This window comes from Drosophila pseudoobscura, chromosome 2, assembly GCF_009870125.1.
Source record: "Drosophila pseudoobscura strain MV-25-SWS-2005 chromosome 2, UCI_Dpse_MV25, whole genome shotgun sequence".
In the NCBI taxonomy this organism is placed as follows: domain Eukaryota; kingdom Metazoa; phylum Arthropoda; class Insecta; order Diptera; family Drosophilidae; genus Drosophila; species Drosophila pseudoobscura.
In genome coordinates this window covers 4,294,652-4,318,043 of record NC_046679.1, presented here as the reverse complement: position 1 = coordinate 4,318,043, position 23,392 = coordinate 4,294,652, and the positions used below count along the sequence as shown (strand labels likewise).

Below are 23,392 nucleotides of genomic sequence, written 5' to 3'. Positions count from 1 at the left end.
TGCCGCTCGCTGTGCCACCAGCAGGTCCTTCCAGCAGTTGGATATTTGTAGCCGTCGCTCCACATCAAAGACAGGCAAAGCACATTTGCGCCAGCGGCTAGACTTTGAACTTTGGGGTTTTCCAGGAAACGGGAAAGTGGAAAGTGGAGAAACGGAGAGCCAGACGCCAGACGCCAGGAGTCTTTGCTCCTGGCTTAACCGCAATTAAAACTGATTTCTTGTTTGCGCTGTCTTGCCGAATTTGTAAATCAATTCTATGCGTATTTTAAGCAATTAATTTTCTCGTATTTTAATTGTCTTTGTCGTTTCCACCACCCGATTGTTTGCATAATTGTATTTCTTAACAGGAAACACACACAAAACGAAGAAATTGAAGCCAAAAATGGAAAGTGGTGGCGACTCCGGCCCACAGAATTATGCCATCGAACAGTATTTTGTGTGTGTGTACTTTCCCTTGCGGATGTGAGGTGGATACCATTTCATATTTGAGTCATTTTCCTGCCACTTACTCCTATGCTCCTTTGGCGTTTCGTGTATATGTTAATTTGCTTCATAAAGTTGACCTCAGTGGCGGCATGAAAATAAATTAATTACTGGCTATGGATGCTTTGGGATTGCCTGCAATATCCTTACACTCATTCTTTTGCGTTCATGGAGATGTTTCCTGATCTCCAATAATGACCAGAACTACTGGAAGTAAAACAGCGTTGATTTGTATCTGAGACTCAAGGGGAATGCACTTTGCTTTGGGCTAATTTCACAACTGCAATTGAAAATCACGACCTCTGTATTTATACCATTTCCTTTTGCACTGAGAAAAGTAGGAGGTTGCCCTCTACTGCCAGAATCTTTTGTGTTTCGTTGCAAAGTGGAATTTTTTGTTGAGTGCATGCCGATGAGAAATGTGTAACTCTTCCCACGCATTAGACGCACAATAATCGATTATAGCGACGACCATTGGTTGTGCAACTTTGCGCCTTTTGTTGATTGAATGCTTGATTCAATAATTACTTGCAATACGTTTTCCAACTCGCAATTCCCATCTTCCTGACCTTTAGTTTCATTCTATATAATTAACATAGCTCGAGGATAACCATAGCTCGAAGAGAATGTGGTCCGATGGCTTTGTACCGAAAATTTCAGAATAATAAAGTGATATCGAAAGACGAGCATTTCATTGATTTTTAGGGAGAAAAAACATATTTATATTTATTGCAGATATTTGATATAACATAGTAATTGGGTGACAATCAAAAATATAATCTAAAGATGTCTAATTCTTTACTTGCTTCACAAATGTCACCACAGAAAAGGCCAGCTTGGCAACCTGCAAAGAAAATTAACAGTCTATAGGTCGATAGGTATCTCAATTTTCTTACCCTGATGTTGGTGTTCAAGCATATGGGAAATACAGATCCGGCGCTGAAGGAGATCGTCCTCTGGGCATTCTGCAGGAAGTAAATCAACGAGGATCTATATCTGCGACTCGAGCCCTTCCAGTTGGAGTGAAATATGGCCACGGCCAAGGACTCACAGTCCTCCCTGATGAGGTCGCAGGTGTAGCAGAAGGGAAATGTCTGAACAATCTGAACGACTATGTACGCGGCTATAGCCAGTTTTGCCCAAGTGTCAGCAAATAAGTAAAGATTGATCAGGGATATCCCCAGGACCAAGCCGACCAGCATGAATTGCACAAGGATGGCAGGTTCGATAACAGGACGTATGACAGAGGCGTATCTATGCGAAAAAACAAAAAAATCACTTACAAATTCCATAGGTTTACCCTCATTTTTTTACTCCAGAATAAGTTTGTGGTCCTCGATGCAATTCTCGAGCTCCTCATTGTTTTCATCATCACTCTGACTGGGATCCAAGCAAAGTTTCTCGACTCTCTGCCTGAGGAGCTTAATGTGGGCCCGTAAAATCAGACCGTACAGAAGGGGGAACACATCTATCATATAGGTTTGGATAACTATGCCAATTATGAACATTAATTCCAGCACTGAATCGATCCAAAGGTTCCGTGTGCTCTCGCGCCAGTCAATGAATGGATTGTAGATATTCCATGGCACCACCCCCGAGTAGGTTGCCGTTAGAAATGTCGATATGGTGTAGGAGATGTAGATAAACTGGTAGATGAGATATGCAATGTTGCACCGTGCCACCCAGCGATGCACTTCGCTGCGCTCTGTGCTGTCGATGCAACGCTCGTCCATGCGGCCAAGGAGCTTCTCGATTTTGTAGAAGCGCCACATATAGAGTCTGAAGAAGAGCAACTTCAAAGGAAATCCCATGGCATTGAGTGCGACCTGCAGCACGGACAAAGCTTCACTTGGTGAAAGGGTTTTCAATTCCACGAAAAAAGTGATGAAGACTCCAATTGGCACATAGACAACGGAGACAGCTACTATGAAAATCGACATTATTATACTGGAGGCTGTCCATCCTCCTTGTGGGGGTATCCATCCCATCAAGATCATGGTGTACTTCATGTATTTGAATGCCTCTGGCGAGGACATAAGATTCCCCGGAGTCGGCTCTTTCAAAAGGTTCAACATTTTTGTGCTTCGATGTTACGCGTATGTGACTAGATTTCGACTGGGCCTATGTCAGAACTGCGAGTTAATATTTATACCACAAAAGTGGGAGGTACGCTGCATGAATAACCTTTCCTCTTGGATGACATTTGGATGACAAATGTGTAACTCTTCCCACGCATTCTATTGCGCACTGTTGTTGAGACAAATTTGTGCCTATGCAGGTCCTTGAATTTCTAATAACATAACCACTTTAATTTCGCCATGAAGTAGGCAACAGTTTTTCGTATTTGACCGTCGTGCTGGATCTGCCTCTGCCCCATGGAGATGGTTGGTGTCTTTGCAGAATGATTAATATACGTAAATGTATGCCTTCGGCATATACATAACACCAATACGTGTAGTATGTTCCACATGCCACATGGGGGCATGGGCACGGACACTGGCACCCCATGCCACAGGCAGCACTGGTGGACTGGTGGCCATTGTCTGGCGTGTGTTCGAGTTAATTTATAGACTTATCAACACTTAATCACCGGAAAAATGTCATAGCGCATGTGTAAAATGTGCTCAGTGCCACGCATGTTGATTACTGTGCCGCGTCCTCTGTCTTTGGGCTGTATTTCACACGGAGATGAAGTCGGAGCCAGAGTCAGAGATAGGAGCACAGTGTGGCACAACCAGAGGCTTAATAGTTGTTAGTTAGTTGTGCGTGCCACGGCTCTGGCTCGGGCTCAGGGTCTGTTGCCTTGCGATGTTGCCGCTGCGTAACACATTTGCCGTAATTTATACTTTATAGCCTCGAAGTCAGATATGAAAAGTCTCATACAGCACAACAGAGCAGAGGCACACACGCATAATATCTGTGAGCTATATATTTCTCCTACAGCTGCTGTTTCAACATGTTGACTTTTATGCCATTTTCTGCGGTTACCAAGTCAACTGTGGTCAGGACTTCGTCCCAGATATTTATGCATGCATATAAATAACAAGAGAGAGAGAGAACCCGAGCCCCCTGTCTCCATCTCCGTCTCCATCTCTGACTGCGTGTCGAGCTTATGTTATTAGATTTACGGCATGTGTGGTGGGTGATGCCCATAAAAGAGTGCAGACATTCAAATAAACGGCAAAGAGTTCACTGCATAATTAAAGCGGCAGAAGGATGACCTTCAATCAAGCTATGACAGAGTTCATTACACACCAACCATTCCAGCCATCCCATCTAGCCAGCCTGCTATCCTGCCCTCCTGCCCATCTTTCCATCCGATAAGTGGCAACCAGGGAGCTGTCTCTGCCACGTAGAGGGATTGTGAGACAATTGGCCAAGACAATTGTCGGGCATATTGATGCCTGGCGTTTGCTGATTCCAAACACACGCTCTCTGCGCTATGCCGCTCTGTCGCTCCTCCGTCTAATGATTGCAACAACGTGACGCATAAACATTTTTCTGCTTCGCACAATTTTGTCTATGTTTTTTTTTCACTTTTCTTTGGCTCTCACTCTTACTCCTGCATTGTGCTTAGCCAAGTTGAGGCGTATTGTTGGCCATTTGGGGCACGTCATGTGTGTGTGCATAAGGCACTGACTGATGAAGTATTGTCTCGGAAACATAAACTGATTTGCTTAAAAGCGTGTCTGCCAGCCGCTTTTCACGTAGCAACAGCACTTTACGTGCCTCGCATTCCACCAAATCCCTATAGCACATGCATTGATTTACCTTTCGGTAAAACCTTATTAAACTTTTCCCCATTCTAAACGTGTGCTAATTGCTTTTGTGCCAAAAACCGAAACCCACACGCCGAGCCGCGCCGCGCCGCGCCGGTAACATGACCACTCATCCAAAAGAACCGCGTTATGAGCCTACGTTTCGAGCGAGGAAGCGGGCGGCCATTAAAAATTGATTTATTTTTAATTATCAGTGACGTGCGGCGCAATAATAAATAAACGTGGAAATTTATTGCAACGTCAAAAGCGACGGCGGCCTCAACAATGGCGTGCGTCGCATCGCATCGCATCGGCCGGTCCCAGGTCTACAAACATGCTTCATATTGGGTCCTATATATGTTATACAGACGTACACATCGCGATGTGTGGACCTGCATTGGGGTTGTGCTTGTTGGAAAATATTTAGAATCCTCCCACAGGTTGGTTGGGGCGGTGTAATGGCATTTGGAGAGGCACGATGGATCCATGTGGGCGCCCAACAACCCAACAACCCAACAACCAGGCAATTCGAGTTTTTGGCATATTTTACAAACACTTTGCCCATGTCGGTGCTTGTCTAACATGATATACCCTTCTGCAGAGGGTACCCTGATTTCCACAAGAAGATTGCCAACTATACATATACATAGCACAGTATATATATTTATATATTCCTGAGGAATAAAGGTATAAGGGTATTTGAAATGTTGGTCTTGATAATCATATTTTTGTTCATGTTTTTAGTTTTTCTTGATGCTGATGCAGATGTTGCTGTTGCTGTTGCATTTGCTGCTGCTGCTGTTATTATTATTATTGTTATTGCAGCTGTCGCTCATGTCCAAAAGTGCGGCAAAAATTCTATTATCATAGCCATTGTCGCGCCTGTCGCGTGACAAGAGTTCGACCAACAACATTGTCACCAGCAACAATTTTTACTAATTTATTAACTAAGCCCCCGCCGGCCGTGGAGCGAACGACAAGCGGTGCAAATATTTGTGCGACTTCATATGGCATGCTGCTGCACTCGTCTGTGGCACAACCGCAGACTGTTAATGAATGCTCGTCGCCGGGATTTCTCTAGAATTTTAGGGAAAATATCAACAGTCGAATACGGCTGGGTCGAATGGCAGGAGTATTTTTTGGCAATTCGAGATTTCTAATTCCACTGCGATTTGCTCAGTGCCATTCATCAATGCCTCGTTTTGCAATTTACGGGCACATCCACAGTGCACCACCGCCGCACCCATTGTGGCTGGCCCTTTTTGTGGCTAGGACGCGTTTAATGAATTTTTCATGTCATCATGGCCATGACCATTGCCCACTTTGAATTATTCACCCATTCGCCTTTCGCCCCTCGCCCCCCCAACGCTCTACGTTGAACGTTCAATTGTACTTACCGCATTGCAATTCAAATCAATTTTTGATTTGGCAGATTTGCATTTTTTATTCATTGCTGCAAAAGAAATTCCTATTTTTGTTTGGGAAAAATTGTAAAATTTATTTTCATCCAACGATTTGCAGCATTTTTTGTGGGGCGAAAGTAAAGGATGGCAATGGCGGTATGCAACGGGAAGAGTAGTTGGCTCACAGAGTGGCTGAATCTGAAGATTTAGAAAGATACAAGTTTAAGCTCTGGATTCCCAGGAACGATCCAAATATAGCTCTAGATACAAAAAACAGCCGAGACATCTTAATAACAAGAATCCTAAGAATACCCTCTCATGCTTTTTATATTCAACGAAATTCTTGAGAGTTTAAACCTTTTTCCAAGTAAAAATAGATTCCAGTTATTGACTTGATCAAAAGCAGCTGAAAGCAGACCACTTCATTGGAGAGTAATCGGCTAACTGGTATTCCATAGTCGAGACCCTCGACTGAAGTGCATCTCCCACACTCTCCGACTCTTTGTCCGTCTGTCTGTCTGTCTGTCTGTCTGTCTGTGTGTGGCTATCTCGTCATCTCTTTCGCTGGATGCCATGTACCACCATAAATACATATATTTTTTTTAAATGCCAGTTTTTTGCTGCGATGCGGTAATTGATACGCTAAACTGCATAACGCAGATTATGACGTTAACATGGAAATGCATATATGAATCGCAGCCCGAATGAATGGCAGTCCCAGTACCGTGCCCCGCAACCATCTACTATCCATGGCCAAAGAGCAGCAACATTGCAACAAAGGAAGCGTTTAAATATTCAATAAAAGAGGGAAAATTACTATTACTATTATTATTATTATTATTTTTTATTACTGTATATTTGTGAACACTACGAGTATATATTTGGCATTAAATTTGCATGGCTATCATGTTAGTTATGAATTCCGTTGAAATTTAATTATTCACATTATCTGCTAATTTTTTACACAATTGTTATTATTTGATGCTCTGCAATGCTTTTCTATGCTCAAAAAAGTTTGAAAAGCAATTTAAAAATGAAATTTATGAAAGCCGAAACGAAGAAATGGCAATTGCTCGTTGGACCAAAAAGGTAATTAGAATTCATGACACGCTTTATGAAATATCACACATACGCAGTGTGGCAAAGACGTTGTGCTCGCTCTGGCCTTCCCTCTCCCTCTCTCTCTCTCTGTTTTTCTTTGGAATTTGATTTACGATTTTCAGATACACACCCGCACAAGCCATGCAAAGTAATTTATGACAATTTTCCTTGCCACAAAAACTGCGAATTGCAATCAAAGCCGAAAATGGCTAAGGCCAAGCCAGAAACTCATATAAATGTCAAAAAGCTAACGATGGATGCCTTTGGCTGTGCTCTTCTCTGCTCTGCTCTGCAGATGCATTAGTCGAGCACTTGACTCGTGGGTCTAACCATTTCTTCTCAGTGTCTTTCTCTCTATTTCCCTTCCTCTCTGTCTCAAGACGCCGCCGCCTGCATTGGCATTAGTAGTCGCTTCTAAACAAAGAACGACCCCCGACTCTAGTCGCCACCCAATGAGGCAGCCTGGAGCAGTGTCACGCTGTAGCTGTTGCTCGACATACAACTTTTGCATATAAAATGGGTTCTGCTGTGCTGTTGGCCTGTGCCGTGTATTTTAATGGCGTGAAGTCAACGGCGCGTAAATAATAAAAAAAATTGCAAGAGAATGTTCAACTCGAATGAAACGACAATAGGATACCCGGTAATCAGTGGAGGCCATGAGAATATGGAATTAGATGGAAGTAAGAGCGACAAATATAATAGCCATCCTTTATTTGTCTGGCGAATTGATAGATTATATTCGTATATCTATTTCTAAGTATGAGCAGGGTTTTTTTTTATCTAGCCTGGATATTAGGTGCCTATATATGTACTTAGAAATGCAGAGCACTCGTATCACCAATCTGTATGCTTTATGAGATCCCATCTTGCTGTTACATCCATTTCCAGCACCGCAACATAACGTTAAAGCCCATTCGTAATGGGTATACAAAGTAGAAAACATCATGAGGCATCTTAATAAATTACTTTGGGGATTTGGGTGCACAATTTTTAATATTGCCAGGCCGCGCCGAATGGGGTCCTGGGGTGGGGACTGGTCTGGTCTGGTCTGGTCCCTGTGCCGCAGACAGCGTCATCGCTGATGGAAAACCCTATACACCCGCACACATACACAGAGAGAGGGAGTGTGGGTGCACGACAGTTGCCTGACATTTCCAGTTTAATGAAATTTATGCAATTTTTCTTATTTGCCAAATGCACTGCGGCATTCGCAGCTCGCCCGCGGCGTCAGGCACACGCCAAAGTGCAATGCATCAAGCGGGCGGACTCCGGACTCCGCTCGAATCACCCTCGACCAGGGGGATTAGACATAAAACAAGTACGGGCTGGGCTGTCCATAGTACATGTGTGAATCACCCACCATCTACTTGGAGAAAGTATTCCTTTAAGCACTCATATTCGGGCAACTTTTTCTTCGGAAAATAATTCAATTCGTCAGCAAGGAATCCAAATAAACTCTGCAGCCCGAAACTTTTGAGTGAAGGGATATATGTGAGGACTCAAAACTTTCGAGCTGAAATCGAAGCCCTAACGCCAGGGTCTTCGAGTGCGTACTTGTTGCTAAAGTTCATAAAGGTGGCTCGTGCCTAATGATGATTATTTCTAGTTCATTTTCATTTAGCGCCATTCTTGCGGGCCCTCCTTTTGTTAGAGAAGGGTCCCTGGCTACAACGACGACATTATATTTTCATTGTTGGTCAGCCAAGCGGAAAGGCTTTGACGTCCGTGGACTTCGGGGTGGTCTTCGGGGGGACTTCGGGGTGGCCGCCAGCGAACCATTTCCTCCGCTCAATCCTGGCCTGCTGCTGTCGCTGCTCCCGCTGCTCCTGCTCCTGCGGCTGCCCCTGTGTTTTCTGGCTTATGCTTTCAACGGATTTTGGCTTGGTTGCCACACAAAATGAAACAAAATGTCGTCAGAGTGTCATTTGGCTTCGACTTTGGACAAAAAAGAGAAAAAGAATGAATGAAGGCAAAAAAAAAGGAAGGACGGAAAACCGGACAGAGAGAGAGAGAGAAAGCCCGAAGGATGAAGGCAAGAAATTGCAGCTTTAGCGGGCGTGGAAGCGCCTAATGTGCTCCTAGCTGCTAAAGACCCGGCGGCAGTCGAGTTAATGAAACCAATAAATTAATTTTAATGATTGCACAGGACACACAGGGACACACAGCAGCAGGCAGACAGGATCCCTGTACGGACAAACAGTGAAGCGTGCAGTTTGTTGCGTCAGGGCTCTCCCTACCCCCCCGTACCTCTTCCTCTCTATCTCTTTCGCTGACTCTCCACTCGTCGCTCCCTCTCCCTCTGCCCCATTGGGGCGTGGCACTTGTGCCATAAGTAATTGACAAAATCTTAATTAGTCCTTGGCATGTCCATTGAATGGCTTCTGTTAGTTGTCGAGTTTAATTAGCGTTAAATATTTGCCAAGCGTCTTCCGACTTTAATCAAATTAAAAAGCGCCATACCTCTCCTACAATCCTACATCCTAAATCGAATGAGCGCCAATCAATTAGATATTTAATCAAATTTTCATTAACTGCCCAAAATGTGCCTCCAATTAAAAAGTCCCGAGTGTCAACTTTATCATTTTGGCGCTTTTGCTGCTGGACGAGTTGTATCCCTTGGGGAGAGGAGAGGAGGGGAGAGTGTTGCTTGCATGGAAAACAAACCGTAATCAGTTGAAGAGTGGAGAGTACGCTCGAGAATTTCCACTTGCACTTGCCAACACAACTGCCACTTGGAGCTATAAACTGTGAAGAGCCCTTCCGGGCCACCACCACCACCAGCAGCACCAGCAGCACCACCAGCAGTAGCATCGGATGAGGCAGCTGCCCCATCGAGTGTCCTTGAAATCGAATACAGCTGCTGCTGCAAGTGCTGCTCTAAGGGCCTCTTCCTGCGTGTGTGTGTGTGTGTGTGCAGTGCTTATCCTCTCAGAGCCTCGACTATCTGTGGTGCCAGGAGTCTAGAGGAGTTTGTTCCTGCAAAAATTCTGCATAATTCGCAGAGCAAGTGCATCGACATTTGGATGTCGATGTCTCTGTCTCTCGGCTTTGGGGACAAGTTGAGTTGAAATTGCTTTAATTAAAGTTGAGCTAAAGCGTTGGGTAAGGAAATCGATTGCCAGGCCAACCTTTGGCCCCCCGATTGGGTCGTGGAACAATCGTTTAACCCTGTGGGTCCTTGATGGTCCTGAGGGTAATTCTGCTGCCATCGTGCTGGTAGTACGTTACGTTCTGTTGTCAAAGTGTCAAAGTGTAATCATGGCTTGTGCGAAAGAGGCTTAAATTAAATTAATTGGCGGGCACTCGAAGTAAATTAAAATTGCCCGGAACGATTTTATTTCTGTTCCATTTCCTGTTGCTCATCCGTCCGTTGTCCACCGTCCAACGTTCATGTCCAGCCATTAAAGAGATTACAAAAGGGTCAAAGGGATAGCTGCGATTGCGATTGTTCATAATTGTTCGGCGCCTGCGGCCTGCGGTTTATCTTTCTATGCTTTGATACCCTAAAAGAAAGGGTGCTACGATTTGCCAACCCTCGAGGGCATCATACAGAAGCCATAGAGAGTATCTAAAGCTGCGACTCTCAATGATATCCTTTCTTGCTTGATTGCTTTTGTTCTGCTTGCTTCAAGAGTGTCATTTCCCATTTCCAAATCGCACTGACACTTGCGCAAACATTGACGCACACACAGATAACCCGACTCACACGGATACTCTCACGGACAGCATTTGGATGGCAAACTAATTAAATTTTGCTGGGCTTGGGAATGACTTGACTTGACTTTGGCTTTGGCTTTGGCTTGGCGCTTGGTGTGTCGGATATGGGCAGCCAAATTGGCGCCGCAAATTGGTAATTACCCAGGCTGAAGTGCATGTCAAACACGTAAAAAGGCGACAGAGGGCAGTGGGCAGTGGGGGTGGCGTTGGCGGTGGCGGTGGCCAAAGAAAGGCCCCTCCGCTCTGTCCTTCGTCCTGCGGATGCCTCTGCCGGCTGCACATTGTGCAATTAGCCAACAACGAGAATGACAATCAAGCAAACGATGGTCCCAACGATGGGTCCACGCAAAGCAGCTGACGACGCGTGTCCTTAGTGTTCTCTCAATGCATCTGTGTGTGTGTGTGTGCGCCTTGTTGGCCGTGGGCGTGGTCAGATGCAGTTGAGCTGCCTAATTACTTGTAAGTTGGTGAATTTGCGGCCACGACATTTCAGAGCAGCAAGCAGAGAGCCGGCAGCCGGCAGTCGAGAGCCCGAGCAACTAAATTGAATTTGACGCGCACGGCCACTAGCCACTAGCCACTAGCCACGGCTCCTGGAGCAGCGGTCAATTGTTAACGAGTCGTAGACATGGCCCAGAAGGGCAGTCGCAGGCAGGCACCGGAACGCGGGGGCCACGTCGCGTGTACAGCCCTTCCTGTTTCCCGTGGAACGACAGAAGCAGTGAAACTTGCTGATTGCCAGCGTGTAATTATTTTTTAAGCACTTTGTCTGCCAGTGAAATTAGACCTAACTAAGCCAATCTCTTTTATTTCGTTCCTTTTGTTTTTTTCGGTTGCATTTGAATAGCACGAAGATACAGAGAAAGATACAGATACAGAGAGAAAGATACAGAGATACAGATTTGGCTTTTGGGTCGTCACACACGGCGGTTGAGGCGCGTATGTCCTGCGCTCCTCTCCTGTCCCTCTCCTCTCCTCTCCCCTGCTCTGTTCTGATCTCGGCTTTCATTTTTCGGCAGCTTTGTCCAATTAGTAACCGGGTTTTTTTTTGTTTTCGGGCGGTGAGGTCTACGGTTTCATTTCTTTTATTGTGCTCGTTATCCTTTTTATTCCGAACTCCTACTGCTGTTGCTGCTGGTGGCATCTCCGTGCGCAAATTTGATATCCTTGTTACAGCAAATTTCTGTACAATTATTCTGTCTTGCGTGTGCCACCACCTCGGTTGGTCCTTACCCCCCCTCTCTCTCTCTCTCTCTCTGTCTCGTTCGCCTGACCAAAAGCGAAGCGAATCGAATGAAATGATATTTATATGCTCCACAAAACGTCATTGCAGCCCCCCTTCCCCCCGCTTTCATCGTCATTGTCCTGCGCCAATATTGTCGCCCTTTCGATTATTTATGATCTTTACTTTACTCGTACTTTGCCCTGCAGTGCTCCCCACGGGCCTGTGGCCAAGTTTTAGTAGTCATCGTAGTCCTCGCTCTCGTTCTCGTCCTCGTCCTCGGCTCAGTAATAAATTTATGCTTTTTTATTTCCTCCTGTCATAATTTTACCCTCAAATACACAGAAAACGGAAGAGAGGGATGGGGACTGGGCAAGAGATGGCAGAGAGACGATAGCAAAATACTTGGCCATTTTTCCCTCGAACGTTTCCTCTCGCATTCCTGAGAGTCTTCCCCTCACCCTTTATCCTGTCTGTCGGCAGGGTGTGCGGTTGGTTCACTCCTTTCATGCCTGTCTAGAATTTTCCAATTGATAAATTATTTTATGGCAAATACACAAATTTTCCCCATACGCATGTTTTGCTTCCTCTGTCTCTATCCCTCTCTGTGCCATTCCTGTGCCGCATGTGTGTCTGTGTGTTATGTGTGCCTGTGTGTTATGTGTGTGTGCGTGTGGTTTTGATACCCTAAAAGAGCATACGAGGATTTGGGGTGTATTATTTTAACGTATTGGAGGATGGTATTCAATAGACATATAAGGCTTAAGCGTTGAAAAATTCAAATATTTTGCTTTTTTCTTGAGGACAATCGAAGAAAACTTTTCTAGATTTGAATGCATAAATTAGACATATTTTAAGCATATTTTAAACATATTTTATGCTTCCTTTCTGCGTTATTTACACCAAACATTGATCAAGACCCTGTCACAGAGCACTGAATCCATCGGTTCCTTAAGGGTATACAAAGCTTCGACTATTCAAAATAAGATCTCATTTTCCTTTTTGTTGTTTAGTGTGGCTTGGTTTTCGATTTTCATTTGGGGTTTTCTTGGTGTGCAGGGTCCTGGAGTCCTGCGTTTATTCGTTTATTCCTATGCGTAAGTAATATCCTTGTGTATTTTTGCGTATTTCCTGCCTTACCCTGATGGCCGAGTGGTCAACCCCCATTCGGTAAGACTCCATCCAGAATACACAAAATCAATCATATTTCCTTTCCTTTTTTTCTTTGCTCTCAGCTCTCTGACAGAACGCTCTCTTCATCAACTTCCTTTCTTCATTTTTTTTTTGTTGTTTCCTTACATCAGAATTTGTTGCTTCGCTCAGCCCCAGACTTTATCATCGGCTTTCGTTTTTGTGCTCCTTTCTACCTATATCTTAAAGGAATACAAATTGGAGTCGATTTATGTAGCATTTAAGTCTGCCTTTGCTGTGGCTTTCACTTTGTGCGGTTCCTTATAAATATGCTACATTTATTTTAATAGAATTGTTTATGGTCGCAGTATTGGCAGCGCCAGCGCCAGGGCCAGCGCCAGCCATAGGGCCGCTCATTGTGGGCAATGTGCCCCATTCTGTGGATACCCATGAATGCGACGCTGTGGCACTGCCAAAACATGTTAAATAGAGAAATTGCAATAAAAAATGGCGGAGAAAATAGCGGCAAAAACCGCGCCAAATCAAAGCCAACAAATCCAAAATGCGCACACAATATTTTGCGGGATTATTTCAGTTGGCTTGATGTCACTGGGTGGGTCGGGGAGTCACGGGGATGGGGACGGGGATGGGGACGGGGACTGGGGAACGTGAAGGGAATATGCACTATCCTGGGAATCCGAACTAAAAGTTCGGGCTACCATCCAAATTTCTGTTAATTTGGCAGCTTGTCCTGCGTCCTGGCATTTGCTCGTTCCTCGTTTTTGTGACCAGTTTTTCATGCCTCTCTGGCTGTCGTTTATATTTTTTTACGCTCTGCTTGAGTTTTATTTGCCTGTGGAAAAACGCCGTAGAGAAGAATCCGTATATCTGTATATATAAATGGATATATATATATACGTATACGTGTGTGTTTATATCTCCCTGTTTTTTTTTTTTTTGTAGCGGGCTATATTCTGTGTGCAGATATGCAAAACGCTGTGCGCACATAAATTTCGGTGCTGGGCCACGCTTATTTGCATAGGAATTATGTATTTGGGCATAGCGGCTTAGCTGCTGCATTACACACAGATACATACACACACACACACACACACAGATGCACACACCGCACAGGACTCTCTCCTTCGCTCGCTCTCTCTCTCTCTCTCTCTCGTTGTGGTCATGTAGAAAACTAACGCATATCGTTTTCCTTGTATTTTGCAGCTATAAATTTGCAACGCCCCAGGAAAATACATTGCAGCAAAACAAGCAATTAAATCGGAGCAGGCCTCCCCGCCCGTATACCCCGTAGCATACCCGTAGCCGAACCCGGGACGATCCAGGGACCAAGGACCAAGGACCAAGGACCAGGTCCTGCTGCTGTGCTATAAACCTATTTTGAATAATTAAAATACCGTAAGTGCTGCAGTCGAAGAAGTTGGCCAGAAGCACAAGCAGAAGCAAAAGCAGAAGAATAAGTTGTTGCACAAGAAGGAAAAGTATAGGCCGCACGGTAGCAACAAAACGAGAACGAGGTAGCAGCGGGCCAGGTGGCCAAGAAGGAGTCCATTCTTGCAACACAATCTGCGGCCGTGCAAAATCGTGTGCAGCAATGAAATAATTAATTCAATGCACCTGACTAAGCCTTGTGGCAGCAACAGTAGAAGCAGCAGCAGCAGCAACAACAGCAACAAAGGAGGCGCCATTGCAAATACATTCCATTCCAGCAAAAGCAGCAACAAAATGGCGAGGATAACGCGAACAATTAGCCCACAAAGACACCATATCCACCAGAGGAGCCTGCCCCACACACTGCTCCTGGCCGTGGCAGCCATCGCTCTGTTGCAACTGCACAACTTGGAGAGCGGTAAGTCAAGACCAAAAACCCAAAAACCAAACCAAAAAAAAAAGAATGATATGCCCCATTCTCCGAGCAATTGCAAATTCAATCGCGTGCAACAGAGCCAAGTCAATCAGCAAGTCCAAGTGAGATTTCCAGTCCCCGTCCCCCTCCCCGTACCCGTCCCAGCCACAGTCCAAGTACCAACCGCAAAGCCATTCAATTGACAATCCACAATTGGTGCCACAGGAGGTGGAGGAGGGATGGGATTCCCAGCTCGATGACGGAGCTTTGTCGGCCGGCGAATTAATCTCACGGATGAATATTTCAAAGCGAAACTTGAGCAATTAATTTCGCTAATTGCTTTTCTTCGCTTCGTTTTTGTGTGGCAAGAAGGGACGCTCCCTCGAATCTCGGATCCAGCCACCCCCCGCTTCAACATTCACGGGCTTTTGCATTTAAATGCCCCGGCAGTGCATTTTCAAGGACTCAACTTTTGCCTGTGCATAAAACTCAATCTGACATTTATGCGAATGTCCACGGAATCAAATAAGAGTAATGACATTGCCAGAGCCATAGCCATAGCCAGAGGGGTGAGCAGAGGGGCCAGTGGCTGGCCAGTGGGGAACAGACGATGAAGCGTCTTGAGATCCGTTCGAGTTCGGGGCTCCTGCTCGGCTCCTGCCCCTGTGCCACTGACTGTGGCAGTGCAATGTCCTTTGGCTACTCAAACATTCCAGTGGCTATTAGTATTCATATCTTGACTGAACTAAACTGAAAGCTTAAATTCCTCTGGCCATTCTCTGGCTCTCTCCGCCTCTCGTCCTTTGTGCCATTCCGAAGGATGGGCACGGGGGGCGCCTCAGTTTTTATCTAGCAACGTTTGCATGAATTTTCATTTCGTGCTAGAATTGTTGAAAAAGATGCAATTAAATTTTAGGGCCAGGGTGTCAGCAAAAGAAGGGGAGACACACAGCAAAAGTTGAAGCAAAAGCAGAAGGAGAAGCAGAAGCAGATGGAAATGGAAATGGTCATGGACCCAAGGAGGGTCTCTGTCCCTCCCAACATGGTATATATAGGTATATACATATACTATATATCTGATAGATATAGAAAGTGCGCGCAAAAAAGCTCAGCACGAAATATTCCAAGTCCCTGACAGTGTCCCCTCCTCCCTTCACTCTTTTTCTTCGTTTGGGGATGCTCCATCTCTGTCGCCCCGTTGTGCGGTTGCAGCTGCCGTTCGCTCGGTGGCAAGAACGCATTATTAATTTATTTTTCAACTTGCAAGATGAATAAGCAAAGAGCAAAAATGCGCTCTGCTCCTCAAACGCTGCTTCGGGTGCAGCCAACCAAAAGTTCCCAATTTAAACGTCGTCCTAACGCCAGACAGTTCCACCGCCACCTTGCCACTCCCCCGGCCAACCATTGTCGGGTCATTTTGCATGCAGTTTGCAGGCAAACGTGGTTTCGGGACGGCAGATGAACGTGTCTCGAACGGACTTCAATCTGCTGTCCATCACTGTCTTCGATCGTGCCTCACCGCAAGGAAATAAAATCCAAAAGTGAATAATGAACCGCAAATAACTTTACTTTGTCTTGCTCTGAGAGCGCAGCTTGCAACTCCCGCATTCGTTCCTGCCACTTGCAACTCCCTGGCATCCTTTTATACTTTAAAGTACTTCTGCCACACTCTGTTGCTGCTGTTTTTTAATACCCTTCAAGGTGGTTACATTGATTTTCATGATTTTCATTTATCCCCTCGAGCAAGATCTAGAGGTGTTTCCAATTAAATTGTCTCCAGATTTTTCATGGTTAGAAGTTGGAAAGCCCTAGATCGGAGAACAAGAGGATATTCATATCCAAAAGGATATTTAGTTAGAGAATTGATGTCTATAATCCATGAAATCATTCCAAAAGCAATTTGCGATGCCTATCCCTGTTGAATCATATCATCCCCCATAGAAACAATGGTCTTTCAAGAGTATCTAAGTATTCGGTTCCAGAGTTTATCCTTCCTTTCTTGTTTTAATACTGCTGCAGGACGTTTGTCTGCCCCATTGGGTTGCATCCAGCTACAGCTCCTGCCACAGCAACAGCTCCAGCGACTGTGAGAGCAGTCACTGCGAGTGTCAGTAACAATTAGTTTGGTTTGTACTCTAGTCAACTGTCGTTCTTTTCCTGCGCTTTGCAGTGGAGTCCTTTTCGCTGTTTCAAATATTTGCATTTGTGGCTGTCGATTGGCTCTCCATTTTCATCGTATTTTTTCTCGTATTTCGCGAAGCTTTTCCTGCATTTTCCCCCACAATTAATGAAGTGCCAAACGCTTGCTGAATACCCCCTTGCATAGAGAGCTCGTATTGGTGACTAATCTCCATCTCCATCTTCATTAATGCAGAATATGGGGATATATTGTGACATAAATCACACAATCAAATTATGTATCTACATGCCCCGAAGGTCCATTCGTGAATGGGGTTTCTTTGGGTTCTTCTGCGGTCTTCGGATTAAGATTCATCTGTCCAACTCAACTAATCAATTTGACATAGGTAGAGAGGTTGCCTCCGCAAAAACTTTCGCTCTGGAACAACTTTCGATATTTGAGGAGAAAACTTTTCCCACTCAGATAACAAATTTTCCCCAAATCCGTACATATACATATACTCTGATAACACTTTCCCCCATTTAAACACGCATATGTACATATATAGTATGGTGCATATATCTGGGTATAAGTAAGTGAAATTTATTAACTGCATGAACCACAACCGAAATGCAAATAAATCAGACATTGGCCATCAGGTGTGGCAATCCAAAAAGTTCTGGGGTTAAACATTGAGGAGGCAGGAAAAAAGGGGAAAAGAGCAGCCGCAAAAAGGATATTGACGTGTGACAGGAACGTTTGGAGTGGAGAGGCTCTCGAGTTGGGGTGGGTAGGAGAGGGTAGGGGTTGGTTATCCAAAAGAAGGCTATAACATCCATCAACCCACTGGTTGCTTGCCCCTGTCTCTCTCTCTCCATCTCTCTGTCTACCGCTTATCCTCGCACTTTGGTTGTGGCAGTGTCAAGTATTTGCACTTGAATCGCGCGCTAAGCAAAATTTACGCGCATTTGTTTGTGCGACTCCAGAGAATATGCTCCCCAAACTCAAGTGAAAATCGATGGCTCCACATACACGTGTATCTGTGTGGCACTGCCATTGTTGCCTGGCCACAATGTTTTCTTTTCCGCCTCCGTTTCGTTTCGTTTCGTTTCACTCGGCTTTTTATTGGTTTCGTTCGCTTTTCTTCTAATTTTTTTTTTGTGTTTGGTTTCTGCTGTTGCCACTGCCGCTGCCACTGTGTGTCCTGCTTCTGGTGTCATGAGCAAAGGAGCAGCATTTGAGCAAACAAACTAGACCTGCCACCACATACACAATCACACTCAGAGAAAGAGAGAGAGCGAGAGCGAGAGAGGGTATAAAAGAGAGGAAGAGAGAAAAAGAGACACTTAAAGCTTTCATCCTGGAGCACATATTGCTTCATCTCTCTTCTTGTGGTTTACCCGGGACCCGGACAGGCATCAAAACTGTCGACAACATCAACGTCAACGGCATCATCATCGCCACGAAGCTCCAGATACAGCTTCAGCTCCATGTCCTTCAACAGATACAGCCCTTCCTCCAGATACAGCTTTTCCTTCAGCGCACAGCCTACTTTTCCAGCAACAGCTTCACATCTACTTCTCGGGCTATAGCTCCTTCTGCAGCCTCAGCTCCTGATGCTCCTCCATCATTATGGGCTTCGTCTGGCTCTTCACAAAAATGCACACAAAATCCTCAACTTTATCTCGTCAATAACTTAAGTGCCAGTCAGAGGCTGTGGGCTGTGGTCCTTGATCAGGGCCTGGTTCTGGTTCCTGGTTCTGGGCCTGGGCCTGGTTTTTTGTTCCCCCCCCAACAGTTTCACTCAGTTTATTCCGGCTCATCTCCCCACATGATGCCGCCTGTGGCTTCAACCTTTCTACCCTCTCTGCCACTTTATGCCACAATTCATTTATCGGTAAAAATTTGCTTGAACTCTGTTTTAGCACGTACTGCGGTTGCATGTGGCAAAAGGCTTGCAAATGATTATTTTATTGACAATTAAATCATAAACATAAAAGCACAAGCACAAGCATGAAATGGAAGAAAGTGGAGGGAAATTTTATTGCCATGAATGTCAAGAGTTGACATTAGTCACAGAGAGGGGGGAAGGAGGGCTCTGCCTCTCTCTTGCTGTATGGAAACGTTTTCAGTTTATTGCAGCATTTAAGCCCAGAGATGGCATCGCACTCAAACGCAGACATCAGAAGGGGTGGCATGTGTGGCACATAGGCAGACAGTGCGGACTTGTTGCCACGTCTGACCATAGCATTAGGTCTCTTATATCCTGGCAACAGCTGCTGCATGTATGTGCTTGCCACATGCGAGTCGTCGTCTGGTTCATCAGAATCATCTTTGAAATGATTTGGCAACATCATTTTCCATGCCACATTAAAAAGTTGATTGCTCTCTCCCGTTCGCTCTCAGTCTGGCTGGCAGTGGGGCAAATGAAGAAATTGTGTTGCCTCCGATTAACGTGTCTGCAAAGTTGAACTTGCGACTGCCACTGCCGCTAACTTCTAACTGGAGCTGATTGAATTTTAACTGAATGTCAGAAAAAGAGAATGGGCAATGGCAAAAAAACAGCAAGCAACAAGGAGCAAGGAGCTACCACTCTGCACAGCAAACCATATTTAATTTGTGTGCAAATGCTCGGCAAACAAGTTTCTAATAAAATAAAGTGACTCTCTGTCCATCTCTCTGTCTGACGGAGGGGATCCCCTGCTCCCTGCCCTGTCCCTAGCTCTTCCCTCAACGGGTAGTTTCATTAGAATTTCAGAGCGGCCCTCTCATTTGGGTGTACGTACTACTACTGTGCTGTTGGCTTAAACCAGAAAGCCATTTCATTATGGTCCTCGCCTAATGTCGGGGGCCAACGGCTGAGCAATTTTAATTTTGCAGCGCATTGGCTTTGGCTCTGTCAAGTCTTTTGTCTCTCTCGGACTCTCTCTCGGACTCTCTCTCGGAAGGAGCACTCCCAGCAAATTGACATGGACTTGCAGTTGGACTTAGTCCTGGATAGTGGACTGAACTCCACTTTGGGAGTGGGGAGTGGTTTCACTTTACTCGAATCCTTTTCTTGTTATTGTTTTGCCTGCCACTCTTCATGAACCCGCCTAAGCCGCATATGAAATATGCAAAAAATCACAACTTAAAGATGAAATCTCGACTAGAAAGTACCCAATACTTCGGAAATATCCAAAAGGATCGTCTTGAAGAGAGTTGAATCCGATTGGAATAATTTTGTTGTGCAAATTCTTCTCAATAACCATACCCAAAGTTTTCGGAAGGGATCAGCCGTCAGAGGATTCAACGATCAAGTGGATAATATACCTTTGTACTATAAAATGTATCCGGGAATCACACACAGAAACTTTGTTTAGCTCAGGTTTTGTCTGGAGCTGCGAGGAGTTGGCTACAGGGACTGGGACGCTGCGCTGTGACACAAACAGATGCAACAGCAGCTTTGTCTCCTGCCCTACGTTAAGGTGCTGCACGGAGGGCGACTTGTGGCCATAGAGATGGGTCTAGTGGGATGTCCTCCGACAACCGACATGTTGCCAAAGGAGGTTAAAATATTTTTGCAGCTTTATCTTTAGACATTTGTCGAGGGGGATGGAGGGGGAGGAGCGGGTAGAAGGCGGGCTGTCGTAATGCAGCGACGGGATTTATCTGACATTGAGTGCAGCTCAGAGGCCACTCCACCCACTTCAGGATGGCCGCCACCCTGCTGCCTCTGGAGCCTGTGGGGCAAACAGATTGCCCCCGTTCCCTGGCTCTGAATCCCTGGTGTGTCCCCCGCTCGCTAGACCTGGTGCTGAGCTCTGTGGGTCTGATGTTTTCCCCTTTCCCGAGTCTGGAGTCCGTGGTTGCGACCCTCTCTCTGGACTCTGGAGCCTGGACAACGGGGCAGGCCGTGCTCTCTCTCTCTCTCACTCTCTTTCTCTCTAGACTCTTGAGTCCGGGTGTTGCCCATGGGATGTGGCCATTTTACGGCTGCCCTGAAGTGTGCTGGGAACCATTCAGATGGGCGAACTTGTAGACTTGTAGCTACTGCTGCTGCACTTTGCTGCAGCTGACGGTGCGGACGGTCCAGGCACCTGGCAAATGCTTCAAATTAATTTCACCGCATGGGGAAATTGCCTGGCATTGTTCCGGGGTACTCTCAGGGCATCAGGAAATCGTAAATCAAGGCCCAACGAGCTGCCAGCCCCGAGATCCCGGATCTCTGATTTGAGGACCACCACAAAAGTCCTTCCCTCATACGCTCGTCCTGGCCGTTTTTGTTTGCCTTCTCCAAAACGGGGCAGGCGTCTTATCGGCGTCTAATCTCTTTATGATAAAATGTTTATATTGGCGACAATATCAAAAGCACTCTCTGGCCACAGTGCCACGCAGGGGAGGCTGTTGTCGGGGGTAATAAATTCAGAATGCAGAGTAATGCCACCGCAAACCCTCGGCACTCGGTGCTGCCCAAGTTTCCACGCTGCTGCCATATGAAAGATAAATTCACGGATAAGAACTTTGGCCAGAGAGAGAGAGAGAGAGAGAGAGCGCTCTGTGAAAAGCGGATTGTATGTACAAGCTAATTTAAGTTCGACGCCAGCTGTCGCCCCGCACAGGGAGCGATGCGTACCCCGGGATTGGGGCAGGGCCTAAAGTGGGAGTCAGAGAGTCACAGCTGTTGTCCAACCGCACCGAGCGGAGCGACTTTATTATTATTATCCCCGGCGCAAAAGTGGCAATGGTCCAGGACGATGGGGCCCTGGACTCTGGACCCTGGACCCTGGACAGAGCTTTGGCCAGCCAGCGCGACATTTGTCCAGCTGCCTCGTTTCATATTCAGGAGATACTTTTTTCATCATTACAATTTGTGTGCGAGGCTCTATGAAAAAGCCAGAAATCACAAAAGTGTGCAATGCCCCATGCCCCATGCCCCGCGCCCCTCGCTTGCTCTTTCAGATGCCGTCTCTATGTCCAGAGTTCCAGGACTAGTCCATCAATTCTGTCACATCTAAATGGAAGGCTAATGCAGTGGAACTCTAATGAGAGGGTAGGGCATTCAGCCTTCGGCAAGCTGTCGTTTTAAGGAGCATCTCTCTTGCCTTCACCACCCTTCCCCACCCTTCTTATTTCCTTTTTTTTTTTGTATATTTTCCTCAGTTATTTTTCATTTTTCTTTATGCCTCGCAAAGTTGCCCTGTCCTGCGACTGGTGGCAGGAAGAATAAAAGAGAAAAAGAAAAGTGGAAAACAAAAGGCGAGCGCAAAGTTTTTCGGCATCGCAGGCGAAGCCTGAAGATGAGACAGGAGAAGCTGAACAACAGACGAAAGTCCGACTTCGACTTTGGTTGACAGATGCAGGAGGAGGATCCTGGGCTTCCTGGGCTGGGGGCAGGAAGGAGACACCCCAGGACCCGTTCCCGGGAAACGAAGCACGCCTCATCAGCAGCTCATCAACGACAACGTCTAAAATTTCACATCGTCGCATCGTCCTATCGTCCTATCGTGGCAACTTTCTTGCGCGCTTCTGCGTTTAAATGACTTTAAAAATATATAACAAAGTTTGAAATTATTTCTCGAGTCGGGGCTAAAATGAAATTATAAAGGGATTTTCGCTGGCGGACTGCAGCTGTCGTTTGGTCGCCGGTGTCTGGGGCCCATTTGCCAGGGCTTATTAACATTGGAAACTCATTAATATTGTATTCTTTTCCTGCGGCACCAACTCCAGCAACTCCACCGAGCGCTCGAGGACTTAACTCGTTCATAAAAGTTTGGCAAATTTCATTGAATTAATTTCGGGTACCAGGTGTCGGGCCACAGACGCACAAAGTGTCAAATAAATCAAACAGTTGTTCGCTGGACGGGGTCCGTGGCGTGTGTCCAGCATTCAGGATCGAGTGTCGAGCAAAGGTAATGATTCGTGCAAGGGGGCAGGCCATGGACATGGGACCCTGCTCACACAATTGCAACAGACTTGACAAATACGCCGCATGTTTTATTTATTTGGTTACCCTTTCGGTCCCCTGCCACCAGGGTCCCAGGATCGAATCGAATCGAATCGGATCGGATCAGATCGGGCTCGTGTTTAGTTTACTAATTTGCAGCAGTAAACATTTGCCGAATGTCCCATGTCCCATGTCCCAAAACCGGGTGACAATTGCTGCCTGCATTCAAGTGTCAGCCAGAGGAGGGTATGGGTAGGGGTAGGGGTTGGGGATGGGTTGGCCTCTGCCCATATGGCAGGACACTTGATGATATTGACATTAAGTGCAACAACATACACACACACACACACACTGCAACCCCTGAAACTCTCGACGCAGGACCTCATATACGACTCGTAAGGGGTGGCTGATGTGCTGATGCTGCTGCTGCTGCTGCTGCCTGGCGTAGGTGCTCATCGTAATCTCGTTCCGTACGGTTCTGTGTGACAGGAGGACTGCCATGAAATGATATATGCTTCTATTGTCGCAGTCCTCCTGTCCTCACCTAACCCAATCGCCTGGCAATCCGTGGGCCTAATGAACCATAACGCTTTATCGTCGTTTGGCCTGTTCTCTCGTGGGGCGACCGAGAGACGAGAGACCCTGTCTTTGCGCCTAAGTGTGCGATT

General features: G+C 46.0%; 3 protein-coding genes and 1 long non-coding RNA gene across 7 annotated transcripts in view; 1 reads left to right on the top strand and 3 right to left on the bottom strand.

Moving 5' to 3' along the window:
* Window positions 1-23,392, top strand: part of LOC13036398 (neurotrimin) — a 138,385-nt gene that overhangs the window by 55,454 nt on the left and 59,539 nt on the right. For all 3 annotated transcript variants that reach the window (XM_033384184.1, XM_015183455.2, XM_003736234.3), the window contains one exon: window positions 14,040-14,682. In XM_033384184.1, the coding sequence (XP_033240075.1) occupies window positions 14,445-14,682 (238 nt within the window). In that variant the 5' untranslated portion in view covers window positions 14,040-14,444. The remainder of the gene's footprint in view (window positions 1-14,039; window positions 14,683-23,392) is intronic.
* On the bottom strand, window positions 1,274-1,725 carry LOC117183391 (odorant receptor 98a-like). The gene is made up of 2 exons (XM_033377177.1): window positions 1,380-1,725; window positions 1,274-1,327 (listed from the first exon to the last, which is right to left on the bottom strand). Exons 1-2 carry the CDS (start codon window positions 1,683-1,685, stop codon window positions 1,274-1,276), a joined length of 360 nt encoding a protein of 119 aa, XP_033233068.1. The 5' UTR covers window positions 1,686-1,725.
* LOC4800683 (odorant receptor 98a-like) lies at window positions 1,733-2,423 on the bottom strand. Its single transcript, XM_002137026.3, has one exon. The coding sequence runs from the start codon at window positions 2,421-2,423 to the stop codon at window positions 1,794-1,796; it is 630 nt and encodes a 209-aa protein (XP_002137062.3). The 3' UTR covers window positions 1,733-1,793.
* LOC117184944 (uncharacterized) lies at window positions 11,976-12,409 on the bottom strand. Of its 2 annotated transcripts, none has more exons than XR_004470419.1 (2): window positions 12,258-12,409; window positions 11,976-12,200 (listed from the first exon to the last, which is right to left on the bottom strand). It is a non-coding gene; the product is annotated as an uncharacterized lncRNA (long non-coding RNA). The 2 variants fall into 2 exon arrangements; XR_004470420.1 differs by having other exon boundaries at window positions 11,976-12,196.